The sequence below is a fragment of the Cyprinodon variegatus genome, unplaced genomic scaffold (genome assembly GCF_000732505.1).
Source record: "Cyprinodon variegatus isolate N-32 unplaced genomic scaffold, C_variegatus-1.0 Scaffold94, whole genome shotgun sequence".
Lineage (NCBI taxonomy): Eukaryota > Metazoa > Chordata > Actinopteri > Cyprinodontiformes > Cyprinodontidae > Cyprinodon > Cyprinodon variegatus.
The window spans coordinates 1,373,528-1,384,794 of NW_015150547.1; the positions used below are offsets into that span (position 1 = coordinate 1,373,528).

The 11,267-nt window shown below is 36.4% G+C and overlaps 2 protein-coding genes across 2 annotated transcripts in view; one reads left to right on the top strand and one right to left on the bottom strand.

Annotated features, from left to right (window-relative positions):
- Positions 1–7,569, top strand: part of asl (argininosuccinate lyase) — a 10,223-nt gene extending 2,654 nt beyond the window's left edge. Inside the window, exons 3-16 of the mRNA XM_015373870.1 lie at positions 1,053–1,136; positions 1,324–1,380; positions 1,455–1,552; positions 1,638–1,715; positions 1,801–1,878; positions 1,963–2,015; positions 2,096–2,158; positions 2,235–2,349; positions 3,580–3,664; positions 4,006–4,065; positions 4,167–4,250; positions 6,412–6,492; positions 6,646–6,752; positions 6,852–7,569. Coding sequence (XP_015229356.1) covers positions 1,053–1,136; positions 1,324–1,380; positions 1,455–1,552; positions 1,638–1,715; positions 1,801–1,878; positions 1,963–2,015; positions 2,096–2,158; positions 2,235–2,349; positions 3,580–3,664; positions 4,006–4,065; positions 4,167–4,250; positions 6,412–6,492; positions 6,646–6,752; positions 6,852–6,996 — 1,188 coding nt within the window. The 3' untranslated portion in view covers positions 6,997–7,569. The remainder of the gene's footprint in view (positions 1–1,052; positions 1,137–1,323; positions 1,381–1,454; positions 1,553–1,637; positions 1,716–1,800; positions 1,879–1,962; positions 2,016–2,095; positions 2,159–2,234; positions 2,350–3,579; positions 3,665–4,005; positions 4,066–4,166; positions 4,251–6,411; positions 6,493–6,645; positions 6,753–6,851) is intronic.
- Positions 7,570–8,420: 851 nt separating this feature from the next.
- LOC107084184 (carbonic anhydrase 4-like) overlaps positions 8,421–11,267 on the bottom strand; it is a 12,680-nt gene continuing 9,833 nt past the window's right edge. Inside the window, exon 7 of the mRNA XM_015373895.1 lies at positions 8,421–8,437. Coding sequence (XP_015229381.1) covers positions 8,421–8,437 — 17 coding nt within the window. The remainder of the gene's footprint in view (positions 8,438–11,267) is intronic.

Consider the following 11,267-nt stretch of genomic DNA (forward strand, 5'->3'; position numbering starts at 1 on the left):
TTAGCCTCTGGCTTGTTGATAAAACTTAAGCAGGACCTTTTAATGTAGATTTTGGTTGTTTGTTTCTTACTACTTTAGACTGTTAGAAAGTAAAAGCTGTCAATCTCCAGAGTAACCGTCAGCCTCCCCAACCTCTCAGGTTAGGTGGACAGCCATGTCTTTATGGGTTTGCCATAATATTTCCATTGCACAAGAAGAGTAACTGAACTCTTCTTGGCTTTTAAGATCCTTGGTCTTTACCTAACTTTCTTTTTCTTTAAAATAATCCCAACTGATTTTCTGAGACCTTCTCAAAACAACTGGATTTAATCTCAGAAAAGATACACAGACAGGATCTTGTGACTTCTGCTTGCAGGAAGTTGCACTGGATTTTATGTTGGGATCCTAGAGTAAAGGGGGGAGGGCAGGCTTTTCACGTATTTATTCATACAATCTAAAAACTCTGAATGTCTTTGCTATTAGGGCAACACAGAACACAACAGATTATAGTTGTAACATGCTGAAATTAGGGATAAGTCAAAGCATAATGAATGCTACATATAATATATCAGTCCTCCTGTTAGGTTAAACCATGCAGAGGTTTGGTTCAGTTGCACGGCTGTGGGGTGGTTAATAGATGACAGCTGAAAATGTGCCACTGTGCAGGATTCCTGCTTTCTGCTGAGTGAGTTGCGTACAATAGCATCATCATGTGACAGCTGTCAGCTGGCAAGCAGCTGTGGTTACTCTTTTTGTGCCGTGCCCGCCCTCATACTCATGTCTGCTTTGTTGACCGACTGTGCTTGGGTCTATTTTGCCAAAATTAAAGTAAAAAAGTAAAGTGGTCTTTTCTTGGGACAATTTCTATTCTACTTCTTCAACTCATTTTAGATAAATAAAACACCATTTTACATTAGATATCACCTCCAGGTAATTTACTAGACCAATTGGTATAGTAAATATAGATTTTTTAAAATTCAATTTGGCTCAAACTTGATTAGATTTTCCCCTGTTGATTCTAGTGTATATCAGAGAGCCCTTCTAGTCTTATAACCCTTATTTTTGTTTTGCAGATTTCTGAGGAGTGGACTAAAGGTGTGTTCTTGATCAAACCTGAGGATGAAGACATTCATACAGCCAATGAGCGCAGGCTTAAGGTGATGTATAAGTCATCTTTTTTATTACAATGATAGTTATAGGGTGCTGCAAATACGTTATAGAATACATTATGTTTGACTGAACTTAAACCATTTGTCAGAACTAAAGTCATTATAATATTACCTAAGCATTTAGTTAGAAACAGAGATTTAAAAGCTATTCTTGCTTTGCTGCCTGTTTGTCTAGGAGCTCATTGGTGCTCCTGCAGGAAAGTTGCACACTGGCAGAAGCAGAAATGATCAGGTTGGTATGTTCGGCATGAAATCTGTAGTAAAGCTAATCTTGGGGAGAACTGAGACCCTGCTTTGATTGAACAGGTGGTGACAGACATGAGACTGTGGCTGCGAGATGCCCTCTCCATCCTAACAGACAATTCCCTGCAGCTGATCTCCACCATGGTGGAGCGGGCAGCAATGTAAGAGCGTATTAAACATAAATGGTTCCATCCCTGTTATTCTGCTTCGTTAAAACGGTTTTAATAACGACTATTGAAATTGCAGAGAAATTGACGTCCTTTTTCCTGGTTACACCCACATGCAGAGGGCTCAGCCAATCAGATGGAGCCACTGGATTCTGAGGTCTCCCAAAATCTGCTGAGTTGATCTCCCATTTATAATATTACAGGATGTTTACCTCAGTCGTTTCCTTCTTTCCTTTTCTCAGTTATGCTGTTGCTTTAAGCAGAGATGTGGACCGACTTCTGGAGATCAAGAAGAGAGCAAACATTTTACCTCTCGGCAGGTGCAGTGCAAACACTCCCTGCTAGACTGTGATCTTCATACAGAGGAGTGATCGAGTAACAACAATTATTCCTTTCGTCTTCAGTGGGGCTATCGCCGGCACACCGTTTGACATTGACAGAGAGCTTCTGCGGAGAGGTCAGACCAGTTCTTTCATCTGTGACAGAACACTAACACTTAAAACAACACAAAACATTTCTCCTTCCCCGGATGCGTAGAGTTGGGGTTTGATGGCATCAGTCTTAACAGCATGGACGCCACAGGCCAGAGAGACTTTGTTGGTATGTGAGTTCTACGTGTCAGACTGTTGGAAGCAACGATTTAAGTTTGTTTTTGAAAGTACTTGTTTTCTTGAAGCGGAGTTCTTGTTCTGGGCGTCTTTGTGTTTGACCCACCTGAGTAAGATGGCGGAGGATCTGATGCTGTACAGCACAAAGGAGTACTCCTTCATCACGCTCTCTGATGCCTACAGGTATAATAAGAATTTTACTTGAGAAAAAAAATCATCATATTTAAACGGATTTTACGAGATTCTGTTTTTCCCAAACAATGAATGCAAACATTGTGATAAATAAGACATTTGTAAAATAGTAACAAGCAAGAAAATGAATTGAAGGCTAAAGTACCAGGTGTAGGCTTCAGCCTGCCCTGCATACCTAGAACCAGAACTAAACATGGAGAAGCAGCATTTAGTTCCTATGCTCCACTTATCTGGAACAAACTTCCAGAAAACTGTAAAAGTGCGGAAAGCCTGACTTCCTTTATATCAAGACTAAAAACACATTTGTTTAGGATTGCCTTCGACTGTTCTAGTTAAACAGTTAAACTAAAACATATTTTCTTTAGTCCACCTGTTTTTAATATTCTTTTTTGTTTCTGCATTTTTTTTATTTTATTTTTTTTATTTATTTACTTATTTACTTATTTTATTTTTTCCTACTCGCTTTGATTCTGTTTTATCTTCCTGTATTTTAATCATGTAAAGCACTTTGCATTGTCTTTGTACTGAATTGTGCTATACAAATAAATTTCCCTTGCCTTGCCAAGGGATTGAGTGAATGAGGGGAAAAAATGTTTTAGGTAACAACAAGCAAAATTGATTTTAATTCAGGGACATGGGCGGATCTAGACAGGGGCCAACAGGGGCCAGTGCCCCTGTAAGACTAGTCCTGGCCCCGGTTATAACAAATACACACTGGAAGGAAAATAGGATGGTTGTTTTTACATATGTCACATTTTGACATCTTTAAAAAGCCATTTGAAGCAATTTAAAGCTTTGATGAAGGTAAAGATGCTCTGAATTTTTTTCTCTGTTAAAAAAAATCTAAATTAGCCCAAAAGAAGCATTTAAAAATATATTTATTTAACATTTTGAAGATAAATATGTTAACATCGGTTTTATCAAACCGTTAGCTTTAATATGAAACATTTAAATGCCCTCTAATAACTCATCAAAGCAACATTAGATCACCCGGCTTTCTGAGCTATTGCCACGGTGGTGCAGGTTCAGATCAGTCGGGTTGTTTCTCTGTTACTAATTGGATTTTTCTGGTCCAGTCTCTCAATCTTCAGAATTAAATCTGCCTGGCAGCTAAGTTGATCCCAGAGGTGATCATAACATCTATAGTTGCTTACGAATGTCATGTTTTGGTCTCTAGCACTTAATAATTCTCTCTTCTTCTCTTTTTATTCGTGTTTGTAGCACAGGCAGTAGTTTGATGCCCCAGAAGAAGAATGCGGACAGCCTGGAGCTGATCAGGAGTAAAGCAGGTCGCGTATTTGGCAGAGTAAGACAAAAGATTAGCTATAAACCTGCTTTATGTTCATTTATTGAATATTTTTGTTCCTCATGGCTTATTTATTGGACACTAAACCATTTTGGGTATTAATGCAGAAACTCATTATAAACCTCTCTGTTTAAAGATCATATTAAATAATATTTCTAAGAAAATGTATAATTACTTTTGCTAACCTGATTCCTTTGTTACGCTCACTTTGATTTTTTTCAGATATTTCATCGCTAACTTCTGTAACTTTTTAGAATTTCCTTTTGTTTGTGACGATCTGCGGTTTTCTATCGGGCATAGCCTTTTTCTTTAGCTACCTGTTTTTTATTTTTGTTTTCCAGTGTGCGGGATTCATGATGACTCTAAAAGGTTTACCCAGCACGTACAACAAGGACCTGCAGGTTTTAAATGCTATTTCTCTCTACACTTTATCTTAGTAGGAAAAAGGTTCCCTTTTTGTCTTTAACTCCGTGTTGTGTTTGTGCTTTCCATGTTATTCCAGGAGGACAAAGAAGCCATGTTTGACTGCTACGATACTGTCCATGCAGTGCTGCAGGTGGCAACAGGAGTCATGTCGACTCTGAAGGTGAGAGATCTGTTTCTTTGCTACTTTTAGCTAAATATATCAAAGACAACTGAAATGATCCAATATTGATTGACTGAAGCACTTTATTTGCACAATGCAGGGGATAAAATGAAAATACAGTGAGACAACAATACAACACAGAGAGGAAATAGTTTGAGCCTAAACACAATCCCTAAACAGAAAAGTACCCCACAGAGCTCTTAAAAATAAAATGGTAGTGCTAAATAATTTCCCTCAGCTGTTGTCATTAGTTGTCAAAATTTTTTCTACAAGAAATGTTTTTCCTTTTGCTAATTCGGAAATTTGAAAAGCTTGAATATGCCTAGCTTTGAATAGTAACAGCCGTCATGTCATTTAATTATTTAATTGATTGTCATAAAAAAATAGTAAATCTCTTAAAATAAATACTTTGTCTGATCTGGTGACGTGTTTGAGATTTAGAAATGTCTGTCTTAGAACTCAGAAAATAACTAGAATTCATTCTTTTTTTATCTACTGTCAAATTGGATGAACCTCTCACATTACCCACGGTCAACTTTGATTGGTCGATCAGTCCAATGTGAGGTCTCATCTCCCTAAAGCGAAGGACAATCCTTCACTCATCAAACTGTTTCCTGTTGGATTAAGGAGAACTGATTCATTTCAGCATCTGGTTGCAGTAAATCATAGAATTTTTTTTTTGACACATTTCCCACAATGTATACATGCTGCTAAGGATGTTATACTGCTAAGGATCAGCTTATCCCAGTAAACCCAGCAAGGTTATTCAGGGAATTTTCTAGTGCCAGTAGCCTACTGCTATTGGAGCAAAGGACCATCAAACTAATGAGGTGAGACAAGCTGACCTGATATGCATGTCTTCACTTCTGCTAATTATTAGATTTCAATCATTTTTTTAGACTTAGACAACTTTTTTTGTCTTTTTGTATACACAGAGGGTATACTAAACGAAATTTTGTTTTATAAAGCTTTCAGAAAGTTTTGAACATTTGCTCCCTTATTATAAAAAATGTAATTAAATTTTTGGTAATAAAGCAAAAATCACCTTTTTTCATAAGCTCAAATAAAAAATAAATGCAAATTTATTGTGCTTACCATGCTATGAATTGTGGTAATTTTAGATATATGTTTGTCCTGAGAAATAAACCAAATCTATTGCTTCTTTTTTTTTCAGTTACATTGTTGCTCACTGGATAGAAAAAAGTAACATTTTTCAGATTTAATAATTTCATAATCATCATTGTTATAAATTAAGCCTCATATCACAAAAAACTATAAACAATAAAGGTATGCAGCCTGGAATAAGCACCTTTTATTAATTAAAAATCCAGTAATTTTTTTTTCAGAAGGACATTTTTAGGGGGAATATTTATCCCCCTATTAAAAATACTGGATAAAAAGCCATACCATTACCACCCCTGTAGTATTCTGAGGAAGTATTAGTTACTTACCTGGAACAATCTTATCAAGTTCAAAAACATCTGTTTAATTTATAAAATCAGACATGGTTTAGCACCACCTCCACTATGTGACTTTGTACAGTTCAGATCCAGTGAGGTCAGGGTAACCAGAGGGGCAGTGAGGGAAGACTGCATCATCCCCCGGAGAAAAACAGCCTTTGGTCAGGCTGTCTTCTCCGGAAGAGCATCTCAGCAATGGAACACAGTGCCAGAAACCATCAGAGACTCTTTGTCATTCTTTTCATTCAAAAAGAATGCAAAAAAATGGCTTGTAGAGAGCCAAATTTTTGGGCACTAAGGTTTTCTATGTATTTAAATAATTTTACAATAATTTTTTTATTATTTTACATGAATTTTATTTCTTAACCATAATGTTTTTTATGTAATTGGTATTGTAATTTTACCTTGTGATTTTATACTTTTATTTTTAAGGTTGCCTTTTTTATACCTGGCTGGGGGACTACTGGTGAAAATTAGCCCTCCTTAGCTAACTCGGGTATATTTACATTGTTTTATTGTTGATTAATGTACACTGTCCCCTTACAAATAAACAATAAATGAAAAAATGAGATGAAATCCAGCTAAAACCTAAAGAACTTTTGATATACATTGAGGATAACTCTATTTTTACTTCACAGATGTCAACATAATGAGGTGTTTATAACGACATTGAATTAATATACCAGACTGCTGTATTTCAGATCAACCAGAATGTGATGGAAGCTGCCCTCAGTCCCGATATGTTGGCTACAGATCTGGCCTACTACCTTGTGAGGAAGGGGGTGAGTTAAACCTGAAGAATGTTTTTAGCAAAGATGTTCATTTTAGTCTGGGTGTATTTAAATGTACTAGGTACTAGGTAGGTTCAAAGAAATTAAAACGATTTTAAAATTTAGATGTTAATGTTTTTGTTTTGACTCTGCTCTCTGTTACAGGTGCCTTTTAGAGAAGCCCATGGTCTCTCTGGGAAAGCTGTGTTTACAGCGGAGTCTAAAAACGTCTCCCTGAACCAACTCACTGAGGCAGATCTTGTGGCTGTCAGGTAGTTACTGTGTTTGGATCAAAAGCCAACTTTATGCACAAACATCTCATTGTTTAAAAGTATGTTCTTTGTTTGTTTGTGTGTGCCTATGAACTTTAGCCCTCTGTTTGGAAGTGATGTATCTGCAGTGTGGGATTACAGAAGCAGTGTGGAGCAGTACAGCGCCCCTGGTGGAACCGCCAAGAGTAGCGTCATGACCCAGGTGGAACACCTGAGGAACTGGCTAAGAATAAAGTCGCAGTGACTTTTTCTCAATGCCACTGTCAGCTGTCAGACCTACTAATCACTTTGGCATATTTATCTCTGGATACTATTGTTAATTATATTGGCTGTGTTTGAATCCGGCGGCTGAGTCCTCCGAAGAACAGATTCGTTGACCGATTACATCATAGCGGCGCAGTGGCCCCTGTTTAAATTCAAGAACTCCTTCATATGCATCTGACAAATTCAGCCTTCTTTTCACCTGCTTTTAAGGAAGGGTCTGGACTACCTTATCCCATGATTCATTGCGAGTCGAAGCAAGCAGGCCGCTGCTTGCAGTACGGACATATGCGAATAGGTCCCTATTAAAATAATAAAAATAGTTCATTTAAATTGTTTGGAAGTCGGATATGTCACGGTAATTTTTGGTTTATTGAAAGCTTTTAACTGGATTGCCTGACGTTTAAGCACAGATTCCAAAATTGTGCAGTGTGGGGATTACAAATTTGTAATCTGTGTTGCTGCTGAAGCTCCTCAAAAAGGCGACAGAGTTTACGGTGAGTGACGGGCAGCGGCAGATGGAGAAGGCCGGACCTGTTTGAATCTAAAGTCGAACTTTTGCAGCGTCCTTATTTTCACAGCCTGCGAAGGACCAAGTCCAGACAGGCCGGGTCCCTCGGAGGACGCAGAAGCCGAAATCAAACACACCCATTGTCTTACCTGATCGGTGATCAATAACTGATTAAAGAAAGGATGATGTCACAGACTTCCTGTTATGATTTATTTCCCCAAATTAAACAACTGGGTTTTTATTTCTTTATAACTTTTTAAAAAACACTGTATCTGGATACAATACTGTTTTTACATGATATCGAGACTAAATACTAAGGTTGTTTGCATAGTTTTGCTATTTTTAGAATTCTAATTTCTAAGATTAATTTGCACGTTAGAGGAATAATACCTAAAATAATCTGAACTATTGTCAAACTGTTATATTTAGGTCACTTATTATACATATTATACACTTATTTAACCTCTGATTCTGTTCAGGAAGTACCTTCCATGTTGAGATTGAGAAAGGTGAGTTTTTTGTGTTAATTAATATGTTTGTATGCCTTTAATTATTTGGCGTTTTTTATTCCTTGGGTATCAAGTATTGATATAGAGTTGGAAATTTTAGTGTTTTGACAACCCTAGTATTATAGATATTGCAGCATTGTCTATTGAAATTACTAAGGCCTTTTTCTCTGAAAGAGTTCACTGATTTTAGGAAAAGAAAAAAATATAAAACAATTAAATGTTCTGTTTTTCCTAACAAAATGGATGGCGTAAATTAAAGAGTTAATCTTATCTAAACACACAGATATTCAACTAGAGAAGTCAAGTATAAAAGTACAGATACCTTACTCAAGTAGACATTTTGGTTATCTATACTAGGGGCAGATTTACAGTAGGAAATTTTGGGCCCTAGGCAAAGGGGCCCTCTGAATTGAGAAGACAACACATAAAACAGACCCATTATAGCCATACATTATTTTTTCTATGTTTTGTCCCTCTGTTCTTGTCACTTTTCTTGTTTTTGTTTCCCTCTCTATGTTTTGTACTCAGCTGACTTTTCATGCTGTCTCAAAAAGAATGAAATACTTTCCCCAATCACTAAGCTCACTTAGCTGATTTCTCCTTCCCGTGTTTCCAAAAAAATAACAGCTAAAGTAAATAACTCAGCCCTTATTTTCACTGTAGACAAGCCATTATCTGCTTATCTGTTCTCAATTTTTCATTTATAACATTTTTCATTTTATAAATGAAATAATTTTGCAGTGTGGACCAACGTAGTGGAGGTACATTTTCCCATGAGACTGGGTTGTAATAGCTGCATGAATCATGACAGCAGACAAGATAGAGGAGAGCAGGAGGCGGGGTTATGAATCTACTTGCTCTGGAGAGCAGAGTTAGGTGCTTTTATATGTTGCAGTGATAGCAGCTCTGGAAGCACCTTAAGCTAGATACTAAAAAGATCATGCTAACAAGCTCACGCTGAAGTGTTTAGATGTACACACAGGATACAGAAGGGGCTAAAGATTAAGTTATATGCAAATTAAGGATATAAATGACAGAATTATAGCATGTATTACAAAAAAAAGGGAAAGATGAAAACATTTTATGTCAAAATCTGTCAATAAGTGTTGTTTAGCTCGCGCTAAACCACAATAGCAATTGTTGTAAGAGAAAACATAAATGTTCAACCGTTGTCCACACCTTGAGATCCTCAAACACAGATTGGTTTTTACAATAGGAGACAGTTAGTGATGGCAAGATAAAAGGCACAATAGGTTACATATTAAACCCCTTAACATTAAAGTTTAGTTACACCAGTAATGAATGGTTCTTAGATTTTGAACTGATGTAAACAGCAGCCCTGATTTTATCTAAAAATGTTGTCAAAAATTTGTTGTATGAAGATTTGAAAACTCCCTGCCAAATAGTATTTCTACCTCTCACATTTACCCCAATGAGAATGTCTGGAACTTTCAAGACTATGGCCCAACTGTGAATCCCATGAAAGGTGTTTTCACTCATGGACTACCAAACAAGTATGACAATACTTGGAAATGAGTTGCTATTGTCATTCCTCTCTGTTAATTTTTAAGTGAAAACTATAACATTAATGTTTACTTTCAGTAGAAACTAATTTTAATGTGGCCCTATTACTTGTAGTAAAAAGCTGGATGGAGCTCAGCATATGACAGATTTAAGGCTTTAAAGAGACATTATGTATTTTTTTTACTGAAACATATCTTTAAAACAGACTTTTTATTTGACCCTTTAAAACTAAAAGGTAATTTAATGAGCAGTTGTTAAATGGGGCCGATGTAGCATTTAGTTATCACCTATTATATTCAAGGTGGATTTTGTGAATACTCTAAAGCAACTGGCACTCAAATCTTCTAAAAGATGGCAACTCCAAATAAGGTTAAAAAAAAGTAAAAAAAAAAAAAAGTATTAACGCGAGCTACAACAATAAGAAAATTGCTGCACTTCTGTGTTTTGGCCACAGGGGGCAATATCATTAGAAAACTCAGTTTCTCTGGCTGGTGCGGGAAATGAGTTGTAATATAGTAAAGTCTTTGGTACTCTATAGACCCGTCTTATTGGACTTTACAAGATTTTAGCTGATCTTCTGCTTACTTTGAAATGCTTAAAATGAGGTTCAAAAACAGGATGGACAAAATGTTTTTGATGTAAAATTAAGTGCATCTTGCATGTAGATAATGTGTGTTTCCAATATACAAACAATGACTCACACTTGCGAGTTGGAAGGAAATTCATACATAGATTTATTCATTTTTTTCACAAAGAACAATCAGGAACAATGGCATACTAAATAAAATCCTAAAGGAAAGAGTTTTGTAAGTCACCTACTTAAACTCTACCGGTGTCCTATGGAGTACAAATCAAGCTTTTCCATGAAATCCTCAAAATATTTTGTTAGAGAACATTTAAAAAAGCAAACAGCATCACTAAGACCGAGGAACACAGAATCAAGATAAGGGATAAAGAAGTGAGGATGTTTAAATCAATATTAAATTCTAAAACAATAAATTTGAACACCACACTAAACGCTGGTCATCATGCAAAATGGAAAATACTAAGACACAACAGGCATGAAGGCAAGGTCCATTGCATACACATACAACCCTTGGCTCTAGAAACAAAAGTGGCTCATTGGATGCTCCAGTTCGGTTAATACTAACTTTAGCAACAAGTAAAATGAACAATGCTTTTAAATATTAAGGTATTGAAAAGGCTTGTATAGCTCTGATTTATTGTGCATTTCCATGCCATACTTCTGTATTATTTCTATAACATTTCTAGAGAAAGGATTTTCTTTTTTAATTATTTGTTTTTGCCATAGCAGGGTAGGGTGTGCGATTTATTGATGTCATTAAAAAAATGTATGCAATCTTTTTCTGATATATACTTTAAAATAGGTTAATTATTCTGGCTCTTTGGGGACTCTCTATAAATGTTGTTTTATTGGAAAGCAACTTCTTTTTCTCTGAAGCCAGGGCGTTATATATTCTAGATAATATGTATTAGGATAATATGCATGACCAGAACTGAGAAAACACTGAACCACATATGGATCAGACTTCTTTGAGCTGTACCCGACTTGGAGCTAAATACTACTCTGCCATCCAGAGGCTGCGTGGGTCTGAAGATGTCTGTCATAGGTTGACCTGTCCAAAATCGGCACTGATTAACTATGGCGTCCAGCTGGGGAGAAGATAGAAAAGTTTCCAAGATGAGGAT